This window comes from Peromyscus eremicus, chromosome 1 (assembly GCF_949786415.1).
Source record: "Peromyscus eremicus chromosome 1, PerEre_H2_v1, whole genome shotgun sequence".
Taxonomy (NCBI): Eukaryota; Metazoa; Chordata; class Mammalia; order Rodentia; family Cricetidae; genus Peromyscus; species Peromyscus eremicus.
This window is the reverse complement of record NC_081416.1, coordinates 103,644,001-103,671,047: the sequence shown is the minus strand read 5'-3', so window position 1 is coordinate 103,671,047 and position 27,047 is coordinate 103,644,001. Positions and strand designations below refer to the sequence as shown.

The 27,047-nt window shown below is 48.6% G+C and overlaps 1 protein-coding gene across 1 annotated transcript in view; it reads left to right on the top strand.

The window, feature by feature from the left end:
* Tenm4 (teneurin transmembrane protein 4) overlaps positions 1 to 27,047 on the top strand; it is a 275,039-nt gene that overhangs the window by 39,920 nt on the left and 208,072 nt on the right. The window contains exons 2-4 of the mRNA XM_059271229.1: positions 12,346 to 12,601; positions 23,294 to 23,392; positions 24,580 to 24,815. Of these exons, the coding sequence (XP_059127212.1) occupies positions 23,346 to 23,392; positions 24,580 to 24,815 (283 nt within the window). The 5' untranslated portion in view covers positions 12,346 to 12,601; positions 23,294 to 23,345. The remainder of the gene's footprint in view (positions 1 to 12,345; positions 12,602 to 23,293; positions 23,393 to 24,579; positions 24,816 to 27,047) is intronic.

Genomic DNA, 27,047 nt, shown 5'->3' with positions numbered 1-27,047 from the left:
GTGTGAAATAAGGGTGATGGTGTTAAGTCTTCACAGTGCAACACTGTGGATTGGAAAACACCATCGTAAAGCCTTAACCACAGTGCCTGCCTGGCATGGGAGGCTCAGTGCTCACTCATGAGGAAAGGGGGCAGCACCCAGAGGTGCTCCCTGGGTGACCTGACCCAAAGAAGGGTCCTGAGAACATACACAGCCTCCAACAGCTTTTCCCTATTTGGAAGGCCTCTGCCTGATTTGCATGGGCAGTTAAGAAAATGGAGACGTTGGAAGGGTTTTGGTCATATTTCCTTTGATGTCTTCCTTTCTGGGGTGACGCCTAATGTGTATCAGATGGCTGCGTTTGCCTAATTTTAGTCATTAGATTAAGGAGGGATGAGGTAGTTTGTCCTCAGGGATAAAAAAAAAAAATCAATGGGAGTAAGTGTGATTAGTAACAGTGCTCCTGCATTATACAGCAGGAACTGGGGATGTGAAGAAAAGTGCAGACCTCAAAATTCCAGCGAGGATGGGGGGAGCTCCTGAGGACTCACCCTCCACTGAAGGGTCATTAAAGGCAATTTACGGCAGCTGGCAGGCAGGAGAGTCATTTTTCTTTGGGAACGTGGCCACTGGTAGGTTGCCAGTGCACCAGTGCCTGGTTCCACACGCATGCACACTTGAGCAGCACTGATTGGACCCAGTGGGTTATAAAAGCAACAACAACCAAAAATAACATGAAGTTGGGTGGGCAAAAGGAATTGGATGAGAGGAGTGAGGGGATGGAGAAGATTGAAATACATTGTATACGTGTATGAAATTCTCAGCGTAAATAAAAAATATTACATTATTTTAAAAAGCACAAACCATGTCACCATGACCCACAGACTGTACCGCCCCATCTCCAAGCCCAGAAGCACAGCTGTTGTGGTTCTGTGCTGGTCCTGCCCTATCCACTTAAAAGCAGACACCCTCTTCTTACTTACTACCCACAGATCATTACAGGGCATTTGCTTTATGAAGTGGAAATGGACATCATTTATTGTAAGGACAGAATGTTCATGAAATTTGCTTAAATGTTAGTGGAGTCTGAGACAGTCATTTCTGTTTGCTTATTCACCCACCATTTGTACCTATTACACGGCAAGTATCACACTGGGTACACGTGGCATGGCAATGAATGGACTTATCTCAAGGGACCCCCAAAGCAGTGAGAGACTTTCATGGACATAGGAATTAGTGTATACTTGGGTGAGTGCAGGTACTTGTGATCTCAGGATCATGGTCACAATGTGTGAATGACCTTCAAAGGGTAGGGCTGAATCTGTCTGCAGAGTGAGGAAGGGCTTGGATGTGTCATTTCAGGGTCTGAGGTGAGTTTCAACCTCAGAGAGTGAGGAGGAAGCTGGAAAAGACAACAGGATCACATATCTCTACCTGAATCAGACACCCGAGCCAGAAGGACAAGGGTGCTCATTGGCTGCCTTATTCTACCCAGATTCACCAGCCGACAGTAGGGATGCTCCAGTCCGGAGGTAACTGAAGTGAGAAGAAATGGCTGTAAGCAAAGACCCAAATACTAGACACTTGAGGGGCAAAGGCATGGTGGGAAGAAACAGCCTAATCAAGTGGCTCCTGACTGATTTCCAGATGGGCAGCATCTTCCCTATTTCCCCTCTCATCCATAAAGTCTTTGTAGTGTGGTGAACGGAAGCGCTAGGCACTTACAGGACCTCATAATCCCACACTGATTCCTGGATCTTAAAAATCACACTGTCCAACAGCGGTGTTATGAACAGTGGCCATTGTTGCAAAAAGCCCCCCCCCCCCCCGAAAGTGGAGTCATCATCCTACAGCAGCACTGGCTGACTGTTGGACTTCCGATTAGTAGTGAAGAACTTACCACCCGGCATGCTGGGTGATGTGCATGACAGTCAAGGCATGGAATGTGAGGATCAAGAACACAGACTCCAAGGCTGACCACCTAGGTCTGGATCCTGTCTCCAGCAGCAAATTTGGCTTTGGGCAACCTACAAAATCCTCTCTGTATTTTAGTTTCTTCGGCTACAAAAATGGGACTTTGAGTAGTAATTCCCCCACAGGGTTCTTACACAGATCGGAGTAACATGTACATATCAGATACTTTTTCTCATTGCTAAGCAACCTAAGGGAGGAAGGATTTCCTTGGATCATGGTTTCCAGAGCTGGGTCAGTCCATCGTGACACAGAAGGCAGGGCAGTGTGAGCATCGGTCCATTGCAGAAGCAGCTTGTGAGGTGACTGGTTCAGATCTTATCAAACCAGGAAGTGGGGAGTTCAGGCCTCTGCAGAACCAGAGACCAATATCGCCATCAAGGCCAGCCCCCAGAGATACACTTTTGTTAAATAGGCCACAGTCCCAAAGGATCTACCACCTCCCAAAATAGTAGTGCCAGCTGAGAACCAAGCATTCGGCTATGTCCCAGTGGAGTCTCTGTTCCCCTCTGAAGCCTCATGATCACGGTCTTTACTGCCCACGCTTTCTATCGGCGTCCCGGTCTTCTGAACCCCCACCACAGTGGCCCATTAAGCACTGCATACAGCATGCTCCAGCTTCTTTAGCCCACAACTCCAAACCCCTTCACACCCTGCAGGCCGGTTCTAAGGGTCTAAGGATGACATGGTCACTTTTCTCACAGTGAATCCACTCCTGGTACCAATTTTCTATCTTAGTTGTGTCGCTTTTCTTCTTGCTATGACAACATACCTGGCAGAAGCAACTCAAGGAGAGGGGTAGACTTCGATCATGGTTTCAGAAGACGTCAGTGCTTTACGGGGTGGATGGCGTGGCGTCCGGGGTGGCTTGTTCACATCTTGGTAGATCAGGAAGCAGAAGCTTAAAGTAGGACCAGAAAGAGGTAGTACTTTCAAAGCCCACCCCCAATGGCCCACTTCTACTAATGTCACAGTCCCCAAGATTCCACCTCCTCCAACAGCTGAGCCCCCCTCACATATGAGCTGTCGGGACAATTCACATTCTAACCATAACCATAGACATAAAGCAAAGGAAGCAGCCAGATTCAGAGCTCACTTCTTTCCCCTCATCACATAACAAAAAGAAAGAGACTATAGAATGGCTTTCGGGTGTAAGTAGAGGTTGAGGGACAAGCCTACAGGTCCACATGTGCCCCCGATTTCCCAGGATGCCAGGCCTGGAGAACCACGCTGCCTCCTCAACGTCTGTCTGGGTGTTGGTTACAAATGTCGACAGGAGGCATTTTCCTAGGACACCCTGGGCGGTGTAAATTAGGCAGAGCTCTGATCACCATGGCTATGAATATAACTGTTTGATTAAGGTTCTGTGCTGGCTGCATTATTTGTTTCGCAAACCTGAGCTGGGCTGATTGGATTTCTTTCTCTTCCGTTTTTAACATAAGTAGATTCTGAAATTGGAAAAATAAAATATTCCACAGCCGAAAGAAAAGAATCCGCTTGGGGAATGAACCCAGGTGTATGCCTTCTGCATCGAAATCAGGTTCGTGGTGTCAGGGACCTTGCTGATGCGGATAATAGGGATTGGAAAAAGGCCAGTGTGTAGCAGGAAAGGTGAGATTGGAACCTGAGGCTGCTGGAGGTGGAGTCACGGTACTCATATGCCCTGCAGTCCTGTTCTAGGTTCTCAGACCTTTTCAGTCAATCTGTCACCTTCATCAAGATGTGCCAGTATGAAGCAGTCCAGGATGCTGTGGCTATCAAAGGTCAAAGAACTCCCATCACTTCCTGGGAGGGCATTTACCAGAGGGCAGCGCTGTAGAGACCCCTCTCAGTACAATTGATAATGACAGCATTTATAGGGTGCCTCCTGACTGCCAGGTGAAGTGAACAGGATGGTTAAGTGTGGGAAGTGTGCCATTGCCCTCCCCAGGACAGGCAGGTGACACAGGCAGGTGACACAGGCAGTCCTATCTTTGCACTGAGTAGCAATGGAGCAAGAGCAGATTGCTCCTGTGTGTGCCTCAGTTTCCCCTTCTGGAATATAATGATAGATGTAGTTAAAACTAGAGGGCAGATGCTATGGGCCATGGGTTTTCTTAGCTCTTTCTGTGGATACTAACCCCCAGGACTGGTATCTCCATATTTCATATCAGGATGATACCATAAGATGAGTTCAGTCACATGTGTGAGTCCACGCGTGTGTGAGTCCACAACTGTTTCAGTACCAGGCCACCTTCCTAACACAGAACCATGTGTTCCTCCTACTGCCTCAAAGACACTTGGTACCAAAGGTGCTTAACAGAATAGGCAGTGGCCTTCCTTTTGATACTCTGAGGCCATTATTGGTATTAGTAATACATTTCTGTGGCCTGGGGACAGAGTCAGGCCCTTTGCAGAGGGCCACAAGAGGACAAAAATGTTCTCTGTTTCCAGTATGACTGGGATTCTGGACATTGACGAGTAGAATGCCCGCCCACAACCTCCTGAATGTGTATCAGAAAGAAAGCCCAGCTGTGGTGGTGTCGTGAGTGATGAAAAGTACCTCCCTGGTCTGGGTAACCAACTGATGTTTTTGACCTCTTCTCCCATTGTGTTAGAGCCTGAAGGAGAAAGGTGCCCATCACATGAACATTGATGGGGTTGGATGGTGCTGTGGTTGGGACTCAGGGGTTTCACATTCAGCTCTGTAAAGCCTGGGGTGGCCCCTCGGGTGACTCCTGGGGTGGCCTCTGAAGTCAGACTTGAGGGTCTGTTCATGGGCTTTGAAAGTGGGTAACCCACAGGACCACACAGAACTCCAGATTCCCAATCTTTAAAACACAGATACTATTTATTTCTTGGTGTTGTCCCTTTTTTATATCATGACCCCTCTTTTAGGGGTCCATGACACCACAGGCTTCTGCACCCAAGCACTGTTGCCGACAGTCAGGAGGCATGGAGGGTTTTGGGTACTGCAGGAACACTGATCCTTCTTTACACTTGACCCGACAGTCTCCAAACTGCACAGGGAGCACAGCTGATAACTGAGTGAGTGCCTGTAAACACTTTATGTCTTCATCAGCAGTTAGGACAGTATGAAATAGAAATAAAGGCATGGCTCTCAGAGCTTCTGAAGGGAACAGCCCGTGTCGTGGAAACAGACCCCAGTGCTGAAGGTCAGGGCAGTTTATGGGGTCGTTTTCCTAATTCTCTTCACCCAGAGAGTCCCCTCGGGAGGACAAATCACCTTCACCGTGTTCCCTTCTCTCCTTCAACTTTATTTCCATCAGTAAATTCTGAAGAAATAGCTTTATCTTGTGATAGACACTGGCACACCTAGGTGATAGCAACAGGTTGGTTGAAAGGGAACAAGAACCCAGAGCAGGCTCCTGGGGTATGTGAGTGCCACGATGAAGGCTGAGCAGCTTCAGGCCTAAATCTCCCCTCCCCTTCTACATACTGGCCACATCACAGTCCTTTAGTGGGCCCCCTTCCCTCCATCAAACTGTGTGCTCCAGTGCGCTCTAAGAATATGGTGATGACTTAGTGAGTTATAGAGGCTTGATGAATCTCAAGGAAGAACCTCTACCTCAAACTAGGGAAAAGGGAGTCACAGAAAGCCTCCTAGGGAAGGCGGCTTCTAATCTGAGTCAACTTGAAAATGAAGGGGGCATGGCCTTCTAATCAGAACAGCGTATGCAAAGCTATGACTGAAGCAGCTCCATGAAGGGGTCTAAGATGGGCTTGAGCTTGGTACCTTTCATGGAGGGAGGTGGAGAGTGTGGGTACTACCATGCAGTAGTAGGGCTCAGGCCACAGGGTGAGGGCTCCTGTCCAGTGGGCACTGGAACCACAAACAGCCTTGAAGACCAGGAATGACATGATCCAGTTTGTTTGTTCTTAAAATGGACTGCTGTTGACTTTTACTAATTGCCTGGCCTGGTCTGGATTAATCTGTGGAAGGCTCCATGGAGACAATCCATTCCTCTTCCAAGTTCAGTCTGTTTGAGGGCAGTAGGAGTTCCCATCCTGCCATCTTCTTTCTAGGACATTCCCTGAGAGGAGAAAAAGGAAGTCACTAGGACTCAGACTATCAAAGCCTGGCAGAGACTACCAGAGATCCTCTGATGAATGGAGGAATCCCACTTTCCTGGTAGACAAATTGAAGCCCATCCAAAGTCATGAGTGAGTTACTAGCCAAAATGGGAAGTTCTTCAGTCTTGAACTCGGCTACACAGGATGTAACTGGGTGTTTAACCTCCTGGCATGTAGACTATGGGGACATAAGCCATGAGGCTTGGAAAGCTAGTCCTCTAGGCAGGCTCCTAGACACACACACACACACACACACACACACGCACACGCACACGCACACGCACACGCACACGCACACACTCAAAACCGCTCCTGTCATACCTATCAACTGTGATCCTTTGTTGATTTAGGCCTTGACCTGACTGTTTATGGGTCAGACCACTTTAGAAAAGGCTACGAAGGTGACGGTGACAGGAAGGAAAACTCACTTGACAGCTAGAAAGCTCTCCCAGAACAAATTCAGCCTTGAGGTAGACATAGATTTAAGTTGAGGGAATGCACGCACCCAGAAATGACACCCCACCACCAATGCTTCAGGCTTCCAGTTGGCCTTTTCCAACAAATCTGTTACAGTTTTCTAGCAGCAACCCAGTCCAGCCCACCCGTGTCTCCAGCACCAGTACTTACAAATCCAGAGGAAAGCTTGCAGGAGACATGGAAACAGAAAGCAGGGAAGAAAGAAGCAGCCCATGATTCTCTTTCACTTTATTTGGTACCCAGCCACACAGCATATCCCACACACAGCATGCTGGGAGTATCTTTTGCATCCAGATGTTCATGAGCAAATATCACAAGTTCACCCGACACGCATGATCCAGTCTTGCATTCTAGAATTAGAGAAGCTTCCCTCTACCTCCTGGACTGTTTGTCCATCCAGGAAATTGGGACTCAGGTACATCTGGTGCCTTACTTGGAGGTCACAGTGTGAATTAGCTTCTGACAGCAACGATCACAAGAGGCATGCCTAGATGGGTATCTGCTGTGAGCTAGTAACACTGTTGTGATGGAGGCCCAGCCAAGCCAACCACACACCACACTTAAAAAAGATGGGCTTTGATGAGCTCGCTTAGTTTGTGAATGATTGTGACTGGGAGTGGAGAGCAGTGCCCATTGTGTCTCTCTCTGACGGTCTTAGAACATGGCTCTGCTCTCCTTGTTTGCTTACAGAGGGCAGGGTCCTCCACCCAACCCCATCCCAAGTCCTGATCCAGCAGGGCGTCTATTGCTGGACAGAAACTACAGGTTCATTTAATGCCCTGAGGGTTCTGTCTCATTACTATGACTACCATTGACTTTGAAAATTCAGAAGTCAGAGTGAGCCCCTGAACACCCTTAAAGCCACTGCCAGGCTCCAGACTTGTCTTTCTGTGACCTCTCAGCAGAACTCTGTTCCAGGCAGCCAAGTCCCCATGCTATCTTGGGTCTGTTTTAGCCACAGCCTTTGCTCACACCAGCCACCTACCTGGATACCCTCTCCCTCCCCATTACACACCTAAGCCTTTTCTAGTTTAGCACACAGACCCAGCCCGTGCTCTTCCTAGAAGTTTCTTAGACAACTACATCTACATGCTCTGTAACCTGGAGAAATGTCACTGTTGCTGGGGACTATGTCCTGAGTGGGTTGCACGGGGCTGAGGAGCGGGGGTGGGGGGGAGGGTGGGGGGGGAGGTGGGGTGGGTGTTCCTTCAGTCTGCTGTCCTGCCTCAAGCATTCTACTGGCCTCACAGTGAGCCAAATCTATTGGAATTCAGCTCAGGGACAAGGGAATCTCAGGCATGCTGTCTTCAAGGGTCAGAGAAGGGCAGAGAATGATCTAGAACTAAGAGTGGAGCAAACAGTGACGTGGCTGTCTGCCTTCCCACTGCCAGTGCAGTGCATGCCTCTGGGATGGGCTACCCAGGACGTGTTTGCCAGCTTTCCTAGCTGTGTCCTGCCAGTGCAGCCTCGGGGACTCTGAGAACGCCCCCTCATTTCTAGCCCCGTCATAGGAATCACTGTGCCCAACACTGGAGCTTTGGCATGCCCTGCCCCACTGTTCCAACCTGCACAATGCAAAGCACTGTCATCATCTGAGTATTTGCTCTGCTTCACATCAATGAGAAAGTAAAGCAGCCGTCTTGCAACCTCAAGGCTATGTTACCGCCGGCATGGGAAGTTCTGGAGGGGCTACCCCACCTGCAGGGCCTGTCCCTCTCCCCGAGTCCATCTAGTGTGTCAGGCCAAATACCACTGAGAAGTCCCGTACACTGGCCGTTAAAGAGACATCAGTGAAAGTGAACAGCAAGCAGTTTATACAGGAACAAAGTGAATGAACGAAAAACACACCCCTAAGATCTACCCCTCACCTCCTGCTCACACCAGGGCTTGCTTTTTATATTAGAATCCATTCTAGGTTGAAACAAAATACTAATGATAATTCTCTCTAACTCTTACATGGGACTTTACAGTTTGCCAGCTACTGTCATATGCCTTTGACAGGTGACAAAATTAAAACTCAAGTTAAATAAATGATCTGTGCCACCACAGCTTAAAGGAGGCAGACCTGAGATTAAAAGCGGGGCCGTCAGCTGCTGCTCTGGACTGCGGTGAAAAAGAGCTCTCTGGCCTCTCTAAATTGGTCTTGCAGGCCAAGGTTCATTAGCTAAGGTCTCAGCACCTCTACATCACCATCCCGAGTTAGTGGTGGTCGATGGCATTTTAATGGAAGCCGAATAATTCTTTCTGTTGGCACGCTCAGGCAGCTGGAGTTTTTGTGTTTTATGATAATTAAATTCTATCATCTTTCATATCTGATGATCTTCAGGGCCCGATTAATGACCGCGGTGCACACTGGGGTCATCATTAACTCTGAAGCAAAGAGAGCTTTGGGCACCTGTCTGCGGTTTGGCAGAGTTGGTGTATGAGAGCACCTGACCTGGAACCCTTTCTTGGAATGATTTGATGTCCTTAGAGCTCAGCATTTAAGTCCAGTGGCTAAACCAAAGCTATGAAAGTTTGTGCCTTTTTCTCAGAAGTGGGGCCTACTTCACTACGACCCATTTCAATGAAGGCACCTGCCATTGATCTGGGACATGCTTGGGCCTCTGCCTCCCACCCCCTGCCTCATTCTCCACCAGCCTCAGAGCCTTCTCAATGCTAAAGTGGCCACAGAACCAGCTCCTCCCCTCCCAATGATGACCAGGTTTTCTAGCCTTTCACTTGCAGGCAGCCACCACCTGGGCCTGCCTCACTGTCCCTACCTCACCCACAGCCACGGCTCCTCATAGACACTCACACTATTGATTGAGTGTGCTCCCAGCAGCCAAGCTCTCTTAGGTTTCTAATTCCTTGCACACTCATCATTTTCTGCCTGGAGTACCCCCCCCCCCAGACACAGAGATCATATTTCACCTCTCATGAAGTCTTCCTGGACCCCAAGAGCTAAAGTTAAGCCCCCACCCTCTGTGCCTGCGGGGTGCTCCAGAGAGGCTAGAGTACCAGGTGATAAGGATGACAGTCATCAACACTTGGAAGGTACACCCTGTGTGACAGACATTGTTGGGTACACTTGGCCTGTCCTGACTCACTTAATGAACACAAGTGAAGGATTTCACACTGCAGACTTCATGCCAATCTGCTGAAGGTCAAATTCTGGCTCCGTCACTTAAATGTGAGCAAGTTGTTTGGACTTTCTGTGAAGAATAACAATAGCCTCTTCTTTTGGGGACTCTTGCAGGGTTTTCTAAGTAAAGCATTTAGTGTCTGTCACTTGGGCTCAATACATGTGAAGTGGTGTGCATGATGATGTCACACACAGTTCTATCAGCAGGTGTCTAACTAGATTGAGCATTTCAAAGTTGACCATGTTTGTGAATCTTTATTTTCAACCTATAAAAGACTATCTATCATCTCTCTACCTTTTATTGGACCTTTTAACACATATACATTTTTCTAAATGAGTAAGTAGCTAGAGGCTCGGAAAAGTGGTGACTTGTGCTAATGTCACGTCACCTGTCAGCGACAGAGCTGACGCTGCTCTGTGAGACTCCTGGGTTGTGCTCTGTACTCTTCTCAACCAACTACCCCCTGAAACATTGTCAAGGATGGGGTGTAACTTTATCTGAGAGCCCATTGGTCCCTGAACAAAACATAGGGCTTCCCCGGGGCCCAGTGTGAGCTCAGGACAGGTAGATTGGGTGTCAGCCCTCATTTGCCCTGAGAGACTTGACTAATGCATCAAACAGCCTTTGTCTTTGAAAATCTGAAGGCCTGGGTAGCTAGCCTGAGGGTCAGGGCCAGCCATTCTGGCTGCCTCCTGATCTGTGCTGAGCTCCAGGCATTCTTCTGGCTTCCAGAAGTCAGTGGATTGGCCACAGTGAAATCCACCAGCCATCATAGAAGGGCTCTGCCCCTCTGCTCAGTATTTTCCTGTTCTTCCCCCTCACTCCTTTGTTTTAGAACTTCTGTTGTAAATGCTGAAGAGTCATCTCCATGGTAACATTTAATGCTTTGTGGTCTATTCATTCATGTTCCTTTATCATATTGTGGACTAGTAGCTACTGTTTGCAGGGTTGGGATGCAGATCTGTGGCAGAGTACTTGTCTAACACATGTGAGGCCCTGGGTTTAGTCTGTGGCACTGGAAAGCAAATAGTTACTATACAGTTAAAATGCTGCATGCCAGGCACTGTGCTGAGCACCTGACAAATGGGATGCCTGTATATAAGCATGTATGCATACACATGCATGTGTGTGTATGCATGCATATGTGTGCATGCGTATGCATGTATGTGTGTGCACGTGCTTGTGCCATGGGGTGTGTGTGTGTGTGTGTGTGTGTGTGTGTGTGTGTGTGTGTGTTCACCAAAGCATGCATGGGAAGTCAGGAAACAATTTGCCAGCCCCACAGTTACCACTTGTAAGTGGAAAAGACAAAACTTGAACTCAGAGCTGTGAGACACCAAGGCCTAGATCACTTCTGTGATCTACTCCTCTGCTCAGCACTTGAAGGGCACCATCGCATGATCTCAGTTTGAGGAGAGTCAGCAAAGACACCAGCCAGTGTTCAGGGTTTCTGCACATATAAAATGAAAGGTGTTGGAGAACCATGACAGCTACAAACATTTATTTATTTTTGGGGGGTTTTATGAGACAGGATCTCACTATTACCTGGGCTATCACATTCTGTGAAGGCCAAGTTGACTTCAAACTCATATGAGGCAATCCTCCTGCCTCAGCCTCCTTCTGCAGTTATATGCATGAGTCACCAAATATACCCAAGGAGTTTTTAGGAGAACCAAAAACGGCTTCTGGAAAAACAGGCTTGCCAAACTTGATACTCTAGTAGCCTTCACTGAAGGTGGTGTCTGTAAAATAAAATAACTCAGACTATACATGGCTGGATGAAGTTATATGGGTGGCTGCTGGATCTGTGGGAAGAGAGTTTGGATTGAAACTACAGCAGAACTTTACAATGTTCTGGCACTTCTAAACAGTTACTGAGGCAGGTGTCACCCCTCAGACACATAGCAAAAGTCTTGTCTTAGGCCAGCTTGTCCCAGCCCAGACACTCCTCTCCTCTCTAAGGGTACTTTTACTGCCTTTGTCTGTGGACTACAGTGATCTGTGTTAGACACAAAGGCACATTGGTTCAGAAGACAGAAGTCACACTGTGGTTTCATAAGGACCTTTAATTTTTTTTCGACCTCAGCTTCCCCACCTAAAACAAGACAGCAATGATGTCAATAATTCCCTCAAGAGCTTGTTGTGAGCATTAGAAAAGTTAAGGATGTGAAAGCTCATAGTAGGTACTTAAGTACACAGCAGTGTTTGTTAATATCAATTAAGTAAAATGTCATAAGGGGATACCTTCTAAAACAGGGCAGATGAATCTACCATTCCTTGCTGGCCCTGGACAGCCATGGCATGGTAGGATCACTTGCTACCTCTCTGCTGTGGTACCCTGCAGCTAGAAAGGCCACACAGGGCATGGGCCACTCAGTCCAGAGGCTTCTTCTCATGCTGGGTTCTGCCCAGATTCTGTCTGCCTCTATTGAAATGCTGCTTGTCAGGCCTGTTGGCTCACACCGTTAATCCAGCACTTGGGAGGCAGAGGCAGGGAGGTAGAGCTCTTTTGTTTATTGCCCCAACACACACATAGAGCAGAAGGAACTCAGAACTATCTGTGGACTCCTAATTGGACTGAATGAATTAATGTGTAATTTGCTAGTGCCAGATGCACTCATTCTGGCCCCACAGTCTTGTTCAGGCCTCTATGTCTGTTCCTCCCACCAGGGGCGGCACCCAGCCAGCAGCACATTGACCATGACTGCTTGCTCCCTAGATCATCCCAGCGGCCTGCAGAACCACCCTCGGCTCCGGACACCACCGCCACCACTCCCCCATGCCCATACCCCCAACCAGCACCACGCGGCCTCCATCAACTCCTTGAACAGGGGCAACTTCACCCCCAGGAGCAACCCAAGCCCGGCACCCACAGACCACTCACTCTCCGGGGAGCCCCCAGCAGGCAACGCCCAGGAGCCAACCCATGCCCAGGACAACTGGCTACTCAACAGTAACATCCCACTGGAGACCAGGTGGGTCCCAGTGGACCGAGGCTGGGAGGGTAAAGGGAGGGCTGGGTGGGCAGAGGGCAGACCAACCAAAGTCTAAAGTCTATTGTTGGCCAGGTCAGCAGGGAATGTGTCTCTGCCTCCTATCACTTTAGAGAAGCTGGTATGAAATGCCTTGCCTTGGGCTGGGACTCTCCAATGGTAGGAGAGAGCTGTGGGAAGCTGGGATTTTAGAATCCACCAGAGCTGAGGTCCAGTGCTAGCCTGCTGCTTATTAAAGGTATGATATCAGTCAAGTTGATAAACTCATGAACATCACTGCCCTGTCTACACAATGGCAATGAGGCTGGTTGGGCAAGGCTTTTATAAAAGTAGGCAAGAAATGCACAAAGGAGGTAGGCACAGGTTTAGGACAAGGCAGGCATTCGGATCCACTTGGAATGGGTCCTCAACTCAGCCAGCTGTGTGTGATTCAACTGCTCTATGCCTAGCATCAGGCCTATCTGGACTGTGAAAGGTGCTCTTTGAAGGCCAGTCTCCCCTTCCATTCTTGCTTCCTGGTCTATCGACCCTTCTGTACCCAGAAAGCCCTTAAGGTTTTCCCATCAGCATCGGTAGCATAGGCTTTCATATGGCGATTCCATGTATTCTACACACTTTGATGAGATGGGTTTTTCCCGTGATGCCCTCATTCAGGAGTTCTGGAAGGTGAGACTTAGTGGGTTTGTGACCAGCTCAGATCACATGGGAGGTTGATACATGGCTAGGACTCAAACCCAGAGTGCTAGACTCTCTGTCCAGTACCGTTGCCCTGTGGTTCATTCCCTTCTTCCGGGATTTGCCATGGGATGTTTCCTTCAGCCCAGGGACTGCAGCCAGGCTGAGACCTGCAGCCATCTCCCTTCCCTGTGCTTAGCCACTCTTTTCCAAATTGTGTGTGTGTGTGTGTGTGTGTGTGTGTGTGTGTGTGTGTGTGTGTGTGTGTTTATAAAACCATGAAGCTCACTCAAGAAATTATAGGAAGATAAAAAGAGAATTAGATTATCTGTAATTCTACCACCTGAACAGAGCACTTTTGGCATGCCTCTCTCCCTGCTTTCTAAATCATAGGTGAAGTATTCCAGGCTGGCCTAGCAAATCTTCTTCTACCCTCTCTCTTAAAGAAACGGCATGCATAGGTTTTCTTTTTCCAAACTCCTGTTCTTTGTGAGGAGTACAAAGACAAACCACATTTGAGGAAGGGAAATGAGCCGACACACCAAAGGTCCACCCACCTGCCTCTGCCTGGCACAGGATGATCATGGTAACAGTATTTGCACATTGAGTATGTGGGGTCTGCAAGAGAAAAACCACAATCCTTCGGTTACATTCTATACTTGTGGAGTCATTTTTCCAAACCCAAGTTTCTCAGAGATATGAGCCTACCATGACCCACCCCAGTGTCTTAATTATTACCATTTCTGTTCACATCTTCTAAAATGCCTCTCTTGCCCTCATCAGTTACAGAGTGGATTCATTGTTGTTATCCCACCCAGGGTAGCCAACCAAGTCTCCATTATTTTCAGTGCTTATTGAGTGGGACATGGCTGATGGAAACCAGCAACTAATCAGTGGCTCTGGCCATCTGCATGGATCATGGATGCCATTCTCGCTACTTGGAAGTTCGTTTTAGAAGCAAAGTAGGACTTCCTCCTGTGAGTCTGTAAGTTTCTCAGGGGAAAGCGAGGCAGGAGAAGGGCACCAAGAGAGGCTTTCCAGATGGTCAATATGTGATGTAAAGGTTGTCCCAACTCACCTCCCCTGCACCATCAGCTAGAACTTGCCTTGCTGATCCTCTGTCCTCATGTCTCCATTGCTCAGAATGAATGAAATTATGCTTTCATCTTTCATTATCATTCAGATATGTCCATCATAGAGCAGTTAGCAAATAGAAAAAGCAAGAAGAAAAATACCACTTCAATCTACCAAAAGGTGCATAGAGGCATGCACACCCTTTCATAATTCATCAGTATACATGCAGCATACCATTATTATATATAGTTAGGTTGCATATATTTAATATTCAGTGTACGCATGTAGCCCTCTCCAAGTCTATGCTCTTCCGGGCTTCTGCACAGGCCTCTGCATGCTGCCACTGGCTGCCTTCCTCTTCACTTCTTAGCCTAGCTGAGTCCTACTTAGTCCTGAAGCCCGGCTGAGTAGCTGAAGAAGGCTTCCTCTTGTATCTTCAGAGTTCTATGCATCTGAGGATAGCCCACCAAACTAAGAGTGGTACCAACTCTGCTAGATGACACCATCAGAATTCTGCATGTTAATGTTGACCTTACCAGGCTGGTGGCACCAGACTAACAAGATGAAATGGAAGAGATAGAGTTGCAGAGTTCAGTGGGCAGAATCAGTCACTGAGCATTAGGAAAAGGTTGTGAACTTTTTTAAGTAGATGGGGATTCTCTTACGTTGGCTTTCAAGCATGCTGAGCCTTTTATGTGACAACATGACATATCAAATAAGTTCATACTTGAGAACCATACAATCAAGTTAACAAAAAAAAAAAAAACAGACAGAACAACCAACCAACACACACACACACACACACACACACACACACACACACACACACACACACATCTCATAATGCTTTAGGTAAGTTAATGATTATGGATTTGGCCATATTCATAGCTATCTTCAGCCACATGAGATCTGTATGTTAAACATAACTGCCAGCTGAGTGAATTATTCAACATCCTCAAGCCTTGATTTCTTCATTGACAGATTGGGATATAAAATTATGCTTTTCAAAGAGTTTGGAAAGAAGAAAATGTAAGGAACACATATTCAGTGCCCAGCATCTAGAAACCACACTGTAAGAGCCGTTTCCCATATTTTCATAAAGTTCTGCTTCCCTGTGTCAATGCTCTGAAGAAATAAGTCATTGAGAAAATATCCATGAGTCCCTACCCAACACAGGAGTGAAGAGGAGTGGGAAGGGTCTGTCCCTTCACTGCTTTGCAGAAGTGTGGCCTGGTGTCCTGAGGATATGACAGGCCATTCACCATCTAGAGTGTTTCAAGTCACAGTCCTCAGGGTCAGATACACCACCCTAGGGAATGTGTTCCAAAATGCCATTTCATGCATCCGGGATAAATCCTGGTCCCGCTGGTATGGGCTCCCCAAACAGATCTAGCCACACAACTATCGCCCACATTCAGAGGGCCTAGTTGCATTGAAATATGCTGTCTTAGGGGCTCCACTAATTAACCATAGTGCTTGTAATCTGTAAACACAGCAAAGAAAACAGCCCCTTGCAACAGATCGTCATGGCAGAGGAAGCTGGGGGACACACTGTGCTTTAATTACTGCGGGGTCCCCAGCACATGGCACAGTGCTTACCACAGCATGGTAGGGCCTTAAAATATGAACACGCAGCTAAAAAGAGTGAAGATGGAGTGGAGCGGTGGTGGTGCACGCCTTTAATCCCAGCACTCGGGAGACAGAGCCAGGCGGATCTCTGTGAGTTTGAGGCCAGCCTGGTCTACAGAGCAAGATCCAGGATAGGCACCAAAACAACACAGAGAAACCCTGTCTCAACAAACAAAACAAAACAAACAAACAAAAAGAGTGAAGATGGAAGACACAGGTGACTAAATATGTTTAACTGAGACATAAGTGGGCAAAGGGACAGCCTCCCAATGACCCCAGAGACATGTGACTGAGATGAAGAGTCAGAAGTCCTGAGGGTACAGAGAGGAAGACGAGGAGGCCCAATAGAGCCAGTCCTACTTGACAGGTTGTCTCCAACAGCTTTTGCCAATACCCAGGAGAGCCCCCCTGGTACCACCACCACCACCTCACCCCACCCCCACCCCACCCCCACCCCCCCGCGCGTGCACGCGCGCACACACACACCCTTCCCTCATTGTTAAGCAGAGTCCATGCTGAGAAGCTAAGCTCGTGTGTGCAGATACCATAGCTGCTGGTAGGGTGACCAAGAGGGATTGTATTTCATCCTGGCAGAAAAGTAAGGCAACCAGAAGGATGGAGAGTGGGAGCTTCTGGAGGCTCGTTCCCTTCTTATCCCCTGTACCTCTTCCAATCCCCACGGTTAACTAAGTCATCCAGAGAGGAGCCTGGACATACTTGGGCTGCCTAGACCTGGAGTATGCCCTACAGGAGCGTCTGTGGTTCTTCTATGTGCAGCCACATGTCGAAGATCCCCCAACCTCTGATCCACTCCTTTGACATGCGGTGGCATCAGCATTTAATTGATTTCACAGGGACTGGCTGATTAATCAGGCTCCCGTTGGATGAAGAGGAAGCCTACACAGAAGGCTGCCAAACCTCTGCTCTGCCTCAGCTCATCCCAGGACTGGGTCAGGAGCCTGGAGCCCTTTTGTGGTCATACTGAATTTGAGAAACCACCTCTGTGACCTCAGGGACGAGGGCTACCCTGCGATCTCTAGGCCAACCCTACTGTGGTTCCCCAAATGAGACACGGGGATAGGTCAGGGCAAGCCCAGAAAGTCACCTAACCTGCCTGAGCCTCGTTAGTTTATTTGTAAAACAGACACTGCCAAGTTGGAATGGGCAGTCTTCCCTGTCGCTGGGTGATTTGATCTCAGTTGTGTATAAGATCTCATAGAAGGCAAACCCCACTGCTGTGTAAGAAGCTCCTAGAGGGAGGTGGACCTGTGGAGGGAAGACAGGCACTGTGGATGGTCCATGGATGGAGCAAACAGAGCAAGCAGAGGAGAAGACATCATTCTGTGTGCCAGAGAGCATCAGTAACCATGACAACCACTCTTGGAGACTTCCCTGGGAGCTGTCAGGTGCTACTCAGAGTCCTTCGCCCATGTAACCCCTTCATCCTCCCAGCTCTGCCTCAGATGGTCTGTTTGAGGTTTCCAAGACCACCCCAGGTTTGCTGAATGGCTAATAGGGCACACGATACTGTTGTGAGCACAGCTCTGAGTTTACTGCAGTGAAAAGATGGGGAACAGAACGGGTGAAGGAAAGAGGTGGGGTGAAATCAAGGGCTTCCAACCAAGCCCAAGGTCCCAGCAGCTTCACCCAGAATAGGCACACCCTGCTCCCCCAGGGAAAACGGTGGTACGCATGGAGTGCTGCCAGCCAGGAGGCACAGTAGGGACCCAGTGCCCTCGGGTTATGATAAAGGGTACCATATGGACAACCTCTGCCTGGAACATACTGAAGTCTCAGCCTCCTGAAAGAAAACATGCATTAGGTTGAATATGCAGTTTGTGCACAGCGGAACAATCACCTTGTCAGTTCACACAGGGAGCCCTCCTGAAGCCCACGTTCCCGGATGCCAACTAGGGGCCAGTCTTAGACAAGGCCTTTCACACAGTCAGGACTGCTTCTAATGCTTCTGCATGAGAGAGTGGCCTTATTGGTACACACACACCATCACCACCTCCCGTGGAGAGAGGAAGGATCCGAATCATAAAATAATAATAATAATAATTATAATGTTTCTTGCCTAAGACCCCACAGCCAGCACATGGGCAGGCTAGAACATCTGAGCCATCTCCCAAAGTCCTTGCATCTAGCCTTGTCCAAAGCCATCTTCCTGATAACTTCAAGTGTCTTCTTGGGCTAGGTGAGGTGGCACAAGCAATCAGAAGACTAAGGCAGGAGGATGGTGAGTTTGAGGCTACGTAGTGAAACCCCATCTCAAAAGTAAGTAAGAAATGAAATGACTTCTCAAGGCATCCATTGACAGGGGGTTTCAGCAGAGAAAATACTCAGTTCAGGGAAGCTGGACAAAGGAACAGAGCCAGGAAAAGAGGAAGGATTTGAGTAGGATGATAAATAATTGGGTAAAGTGGTGGACCAGGGGTCTCCTGAGAATGACAGAGAGAATGAGCAGTAAAGGGGATCAGGTCATTGTAAAGGACGTCCCACCTATCCTGAGGTCATGAGGTCAGGACTACAGAAGTTAGTGAGTCGCTGCTCACGACTTTTAAGTAGGCATTATGAGATGGGCCTTTCAGAGGTTAGCTGCCGCCCGGAAGAGCTGGGGTTTTGTTGGTTTCTTTCCTTCGTTCATGTGTCTGAACACCAGGGCCGTAGCCAGCTCCTCAGGAGTCACTTGGCTGAGTCACTGACAACTGCACACCATGAGGTGTCAGCTACAGCATGTAGGGTATGATCCCTACTGCCCTATACCTCTCAGTGGAGATGACAGTCAGATGTGATGATGGCCATCCCAGGGCTTTGTGGACAGAAACACAGTCCAGCACAGTGGCTTATGTAAGCACTCTGGCTGTTGGGTGAGGCAATCCTGAAGACCTACTTCTCTTGAAGGTCAGGGGACTTCCCTTCCCAAGACCATTTGTTCTCCCCTTTTGAGGCTAATTCTTCCCACCCTGGATCACACTGGTAGGTCTGGAAGCCTCAGCTTCAGGCTGCTGAGAGACTCTTCTGTGTGTAAAGAGGACCAAATCCCTCCCCATTCAGAGAAGGTCTCCTGGAGCAGCACAGCACTTGCCTGCCAAGCTCCCTCTCAAGCACAGCGGAAGTCAAAGACACCTGCTTTTAGCTCCATTCCTGTTGCTTCCTTTCCTTATGAACCTCAGAAGTCTTGCTAAGCCTCAGGTTCCATAACTGTAAATAGAGGTAGAAACATCACCCACCCTCAAGAAGATCATACCTAGTCTTAAGTCAATCATCCATACTTGAGCTGTCAGCAGGGGTGAGCAGGGAGCTGCCAGCAGGGGTGAGCAGGGAGCTGCCAGCAGGGGTGAGCAGGGAGCTGCCCCAGGGATGAGCAGGGAGCTGCCCCAGGGGTGAGCAGGGAGCTGCCCCAGGGGTGAGCAGGGAGCTGCCCCAGGGGTGAGCAGGGAGCTGCCAGCAGGGGTGAGCAGGGAGCTGCCCCAGGGGTGAGCAGGGAGCTGCCAGCAGGGGTGAGCAGGGAGCTGCCCCAGGGGTGAGCAGGGAGCTGCCAGCAGGGGTGAGCAGGGCGCTGCCAGGAGGGCTGCAACCCCAGGTGGGCACAACAGCTTGTGATCCTAAGAAAAGCTCCAGGAACCTTTTATTTCTCAGAGGAACGAGACATCTAAAGTGTTGGGGGGGGGGGAGTGTATAAAATTTAGGGAATTCATGATCTGGGAGCCAGGGCACCCATGACTCAATTTCTGCTCTGCCACTCACTGACTTGTGTGGGTTTAGGATCAGGATACAGGTTTCCCTGGACCTCAGTCTCCTCATCAGTCCCACAAGCCAAATAATTTGAACCAGAACTAAACAGAGTTTGAAAAGCGTAGCGTAAGGCTGTTTCACCACAGCAAGAGCAGTCTGAATCAGCATCACTTTCAGCGAGTGTGTGTGTCCCCCAACCCCCAATTCCAAGTGACGTAAATGACGAATGCCCGAGTGAGCTGGCATAGTGAGCTGGCATGCTTTCAGAAGCACTTTCGGAAGATCCATCGCTGTGTAGCTTGAGAAATCCTTCACTCCGTTCCATTGCCTGTCTCCTTATCTTCCGTCTCTGTGCTTTTAAGTGACACTTGTCAGCTCTCTCCCTTTCCAAACATGTTTCTTTTTAAATTGTAAATGTTAAAATAGGGCTGGAGAGGACTCAGCTAGTCAGGCGCTTACGTTCCAAGCATGAAGATATGGTGTGATCCCCAGAACCCACATAAAAATTCAGGGTGTGATAGTACACGTTATAATCCCACTGCTGGGAAAATAGAGACAGATGAGTCCCAAGAGCTTACTGGCCAGCCAGTCTAGCCTAATTAGCAAGCTGCAGGCCAGTGAGAGACCCTATCTCAAAGGAAAAAAAAAAAAGATGAATGATGTCTAGGGCTCGGCACCCAAGGTTATCCTCCAACCTTCTGATGTACCAGCGTCATGAACATGCATACAGACACACCGATTAAAAATAAAAATCACTTGATCTAGGCACTTGAAATACCCTATCATTAACATTTTGAGCTTATTTCTTGGCCTTTTTTTAAAAAAAAAAAACATGCTTATTTGTTTACTTTTTGGTGATTATGAGATACAGGCTTGAGTCTCTGGAATGTAGGCAGATGCCAAACTCCTAAGTGTTCCCAGAAACAGGCTATGTAGCCAGCATCAATGCAGCAAGACTGTAGAACTCTGTTTAGGTCCTCTGAGCTGACACTGTGGGGCCTCCTTGTGCAGGGTGAGGTAGGATGAAGAGAGACTAAAAATCCTCCTCAAAACAAGAGACTAGAGGAGATAATAATAACCACCGCCTGCTGCTGTCTCTAAGCACTATGTGTCTGCCATATGCCGGGCAGGCCTCCTTCTGTATATACCGAATCCAGCAGCACTCGGCTCAGATCTATTTAGTGACTGCATATATGTAGCAAGCCATCTTCTCCTCTAGGCACATAGCAACAAGCCAGACAGAAAGGACAACTGCCTTCATAGAACTGGAATTACATGAGGAAGAAACATACTGCGCAGACAAGCACCCCTGTATTCCTCATCATCATTCCCTGAGATCTTACATGATGGCTTGACACAGTGTGCATGTGTGTGTGCGTGCGTGCGTGCGTGCGTGCGTGCGTGCGTGCGTGCGCGCGTGCATGCGTGCATCTATGTGTGTACTAAAGCAGTGCAAGGAGTCAGCGAGTGGCTGGGGGAAAGATGGAGAGCTGCTGGAAGCAGGTGAGAAGTCATCACTGTGGAAGGAGGTATGATGTATGGGAGTATGTATAGAAGGACAATTCAGGCTTAGCTTGTTTGAGAGAAGCAAGGAAGCCAGTGTATCTGTACCAGGAGAATGACTTTGAAGGAGCAATCCAAACCAGATCTTGTAAGATCTCTGGGCCTGGGAAAGACTGGGGAGGGTTAAGTGCAGAGAAAAGGTCCACATGTTCACCTCTGGTTGTGTAAGTGAGCAGTTACCACCCTTTGATGGATTCTCCGAGTGATTATCTGCCTAAGGCAGATGAAGGATGCAGCTGGGGCCGGAATTCAGACCTGCCTTGTTCCTCAGGCCTCTCATGGACAGTGCTTACTGCCAACCCCTGCACTCCTCCCAGACACTGGGAGCCTCACAACCAAAATTCCCGGTAGTGACGGCCCAGGCTCTGTTTTGTGACTCTCTACAGGACAAGGCTCACTAGTGCCTCATTGTCAATGTCCTGGCTACAAAACAGTATCACTTTGTAGTCCACTGTCCTTGGAGTGTTAGTGGCGTGGGACCTCCAGATGGTCCTTACAGTCTTTCTCTCTCTCTTTGGTTTGAGGGAGTGGTAGGCAATGGTCAGACTGTGTAAGTGCACAGAGGTGTGGAGCAGAGGGGCTGAGTTCTGGGCCCTGACAAACCAGCTCCAGGATGAACACTGCCACCTCTTCCCCGTGTGATCCGACCTCAGAAAAGCTGCCTCTCTGAACTGTGTCCCACCAGCCTGAAGGGGGAGGTGACAGAGCTGGCTCCATAGGAGTAGGGGTGTAGAACAAATGTAAGTCAATCCCAGAGCTCCTAGAGCAGCAGCCCATGTGTGGGGCTACAGGATAAGGCAACCGTCCCAGTTAGCATCATCTCAGTGGACCCCATAGCAACCTATGCATCTTAGTGCTGTAATCACCAGTGTGCAGCAAGGATAATTAAAGAGGTTAAGATTTTTACCCAAAGTCGTACATCAGGAAGTCCTTGCACCAGAGTGGTCCATTCTAAGGCCCGGTAAGAGGCAGAAGGGTTCCTTGGCAGGACTGGAGCCCAGAGGTGGCTTATTGCCATCTCTCCTCCCTCTAGTATGTCCTACCGTGAGGCAGCAGCAGTCCTGAAACTAGCTGGAAGTGGGATCCAGAGCACTTGAGGGTGAATGGCATCACCTAGCAAGTACAGTTGAGACCCAGATGGCTGTCTTCATCCCAGGGCACAGTCAGGTGAATGCATAAGCATTGTCCTGCCCTCATGGGTAAAGATCCCGCCCTATGTCTTCAAGGGAATGTCTTCTTTGCTAATCAGTTACCACCCAGTTCTCACACAAGCTGAAGGATGGTGAGTCTCCATCCAGGTCCTCATCCACAGGGACTTAAGAAAAATACAGATTCTTTGGCCCTATCTCAGTGCACCAATTTGAGTCCCTGGGGCTCTGCTGGACCTGGGCAGGGTACAGCTTTCCAGAATGTTCTCCTTCTTTAGAAGACAGTGGCCACAAGTGCTTGGTGTTCTTGTGTCTTCAGAGAAGCCAAGTGGGTGTTTCCAGATGCTGCTTTAGCAGATGTGGAGTGAGTCAAGGAGAGAACGTTGGGCTTTGGATCCAGATAAACAAGTTCAAAATCTTTCTTTGAACCTTGTTGCTGGTGACCTTGGCGAGTCCCACGACAACTCCATATCCCAGTGTCCTCATCTGTAGAAGTGGGATCACCCTGACTTCTTTGCATAGCATCTATTTTGAAAATTTGAGAAAATGGATATAATGTGCCTCGCCCGCGGCTGGGCACCTTCCAGTCCTCCTTGCTGAGAACCGGAGTCGGATGCACACAGCTTCCAGCCATGCGGGTTTGTATAAGGAGTGCTCCCTCTGGATGCTGTGTGCCGGGGGGATCCTTTGCACATGTGGCTTTGCACACTGACCTGTTGCCTGGAACCTTTGTCCCCGCTGGTCTCATGCACAGCCGCACCCGACAGCCACTCTTCCCTTGTTTCTATACTACCCCCTTCATCGATGCATGACTCATTGCCTCATTCATGTCTCCATGTGTGCGTAGAAACCTAGGCAAGCAGCCCTTCCTAGGGACATTGCAGGACAACCTCATTGAGATGGACATTCTCAGCGCCTCCCGCCATGATGGGGCTTACAGTGACGGGTAGGTGGCACCCCCATGCTCCTCCTTTGTGTGTGCTCTCCTGGTCGCTCCTGCCCTTGCATGCAGACCCCTGAGACCTTTCCCTGGGAATGCCTGGGGGAAGGGATGCCATGTTGCATGCACATCCCCAAGTCCATGTTCAACTCACAAGTTTGTCCTTGGAATACCCTGCCACTCCCTGCTCCCCACCCCCAGCATATTAACAGCCGTCTTGTTAATATGCAGTCCTCAGCATCTCATCGGCTGCCTTCGCCATTCTGGAAACCATCTCATGTAGCAATTCTTACACAGCACAGGCCCTGTGTCTTATGTATTCTGGACTTGAGTGTACACTCTGGTCTGAATGTCTTCTACCCTAGGAGGAGTGGGTTTGTCCTAAAATTCCAAGGCTGTGTGGTACAAGTCACGAAGTCCACCCAAGATTTGCACAAGTCCAAGGCCATTTGCATGGCCATGGTTCGGGTCACATTGTGCAGGATTTTTCAACACCTCCTCTGGCCACAACCATGTGCTTTGATTATACTCCACTGCCTTCAAGACTGCAGCTGGGCTACAGGGTGGAATTGCCAGTCTTTCCTCCACATAGCTTTCACATGGGCTCTGTAGACAACAGCCAGGCTCCTGAGGCTGTGAGGGCACTGTTACCAGCCATCCACTCATGGGCAGAACTTAGTAGTGACTTCTTGGCTTCTACCCCAGCAAAGCCTCATTTAAAAAGAAGGGCTTCCAGCACCTTACCAAGGTGTACTGGAATGCAGGTATTAGAACAACCGAAAAAAATTAAATACCAGTGGCCTCCAAGAGACAGGCAGGACTTTACACACTCCCTGAGCTATTGTAATGACTGTAGAAAACAGACCCATGCCCCACCCCAGCTCCACTGTTCCCAGGAAAAGGACTTCAGGGCAACCTCTGTTGAGTGAGTCGTGCTGCCCGCCTTGGGTGGGTGTTCCTGTGGGTAGCACTCTCCTACTAGTGCTCTGTGGAAACGTGTCTTCTTGTGCCCTGTCTGTGGTCCAGTCCGTGATTTTCCTGACCCTGTCATCTTCCCTGTGATGATTCTTTCTCTCTCTCTTTCTCTAGGCTCCTCTGCATGCTCCTTCTTCTGCGCCTCTATCCTACAGGTTGGCCTGGGTACCTGGTTATCTGGCAGACCCTGACACCTTCCCGCCTCTCTCCATCCACAGGCACTTTCTCTTCAAGCCAGGAGGCACCTCCCCGCTCTTCTGCACCTCATCCCCGGGGTACCCTCTAACATCTAGCACCGTGTACTCGCCCCCACCCCGGCCCCTGCCCCGCAGCACCTTCTCCCGACCAGCCTTTAACCTCAAGAAGCCCTCCAAGTACTGCAACTGGAAGTGTGCAGCCCTGAGCGCCATCGTCATCTCGGCCACACTGGTCATCCTGCTCGCATACTTCGTGGGTAAGCACATCCTCCCCACCCCCCCACCCCCCGGCTCCCCGTGGCTCCCATTTGGCCCAACCAAAGCACCTGGGGTCATCAAAGCCACTGCACCAGCATCATAGGCATAGGACACAGGTTGTACCAAGAAATCTCGCACTGGTGTGGTCTGTGACCCACGCCACAGGGGCACTCTGTCCTCTGTGCTTGAGTCAGGAAGGCTAAACTGAAGAGCAGATAAGGAGATGATCCTAAGGGTGAAAGGAAATGATCAGGAAAGCTCCAGGCGAGTTTCAGGCAAAGTAGTATGATAGCATTGTAGAAACTGCCAGAAACTGTCATGATTGTTCAAGTACAGTTAGAACCCAAGGAAATCCTGCATGAGAAGCACCAGGCCCCAGTGAGTGGAGAGCTGGCTGAGGGAAGGGCAGAGGTCCAGAGCCACACTGGTTGGGGGCGCAGGGTGGTGGGGGTGGGGCGCGGAGTTCCTACCTGACCCAAGGGTACATAAGAAAGTCCTCAGTTCTGTGACTTGTGGCTCTGCTCCAGCAGACGGCTTCTCCTTGGCATTCTTGGAACACATTTCTAGCAAAATCTGGTTTCCTACTCGTGATTCCCCTCTTTGATCTTCTCCTGGAAAAGCAATTAATCTAAAAAGAAATGGGCTCAGTGAGGAGTCTGAGACCTCTATGATAATAAGCCTCTGAGGAAAGGAATCCAAAGTGGCTTAGCTCTGGGTACCTTTTCCAAGGTTGGAGGTAGATGATGCTAGCCTAAGAAGGCCTTGAACCCACGTTAAGGAGTTCAGAGAAAGTTCTGGAAGCAAATGGGATTGTCAGTATATGCCAATAAGTGGAATTATAACTGACCAGCAGAGGCCAAAGGAAGACAGAGTACTTCCCCTTGTGAAGAACTCTCTAGCAGGCTGTCAACATGGGTGCAAAATGAGCCTGTCTTGAGAGGCATTACCACGCCATCACAAAAAAAAATAATTATTAGAACATGAACCACCACTTGTTTTGGAAATGAAAAAAAATTGAAACATAGATGGAGTTCAAATGTTGTAGTAAACTGTAAGTTAAATTTCCTCTAATGGGTCATCAGTTTCTTAAAATCAGTCAGGAAGGTGACAGTTCCAAGAATATTCTAATATCTCCCCTATATCAGGTCTTTTTTTTTCCCCTTATGAATATAGGCTTAGAGAATGCATAGCTCTGAAACAAGATGGTGCACAATTCATATGTCTTCTACCAATAATTTGTTGTTGCTGCAAGGAAAGCTACATTGAGAAAGATCCTGAGACTATATTCAGATGAAATGTAAAAGAACCTCTGTGATTGATTAGTGATGTCTGTCATGATCACCTTGGAGCAAATAGGGTGGGCACATTATTGGGTGGACAATCAGAGAACCATTGAAGAGCTATCAGCAATGGTAGGCCAGTTAGGTTTTCATTACATAAGAAGGAACTGATGGCAGAGCTATTAGGAAGTGGCTACAAATAACTAGTCAGGAAAAACTGATGGCGTCATGACAATGTGGGCATGGGGAGAAAGGAGGTAGATGTAAGATAAGTTTAGGAGAATTTGCAACTCCAATCAGAGGTAGTTGGTCCACAAATAACATGTCCTCGCTAAGAGTAAATACACGCTTGTGATAAATGTAAGGCTGGATTATAGCAATCACACCCAAGAAAGACACCAAAGAGGCAAGCCTAGGCATTCCCTTTGTCATTTGGATAGACTCAATAAGAACTTGGGAAGAGCATGGCCTCAGTATCAGACAGTCCAAGAGACCAGCTCTCCCACATGGCTACTGCTCACCCTCAGACTGATTTCCCAGAAGGATGTCTGTGAGGCTGGAGTTAAGCAGTGCAGGGGAATGCCCTACAGGTGTGGGGACCAGCCACCCCTTTTTTCAAGGGCTGGACATGTTAACCTTGGTGCCTGGTCTCTTCCAACTGATAAAGGCTAGAATGAGCATGTGGGCATCTTGCTTGGCCATAATTGCAGGCTGTAATGACTAACTTGTAAGGAACTATCAATTATTAAAAATCAAATTAATTGTTTCAGCCAAGCACAAATATCTTAACAATGACTCTTTTCCAGCAGACCAACTGATCTAATCAACAGGCAAAAAGCACAGATATTTAATTAGATTTTTGATGAAAAATTGTGTTTAATTTCAAGTATAATCAATTATTAATTACTGCAATGAGTGAGTCTGACTGGGTTTACTAATTAACTCATTTAA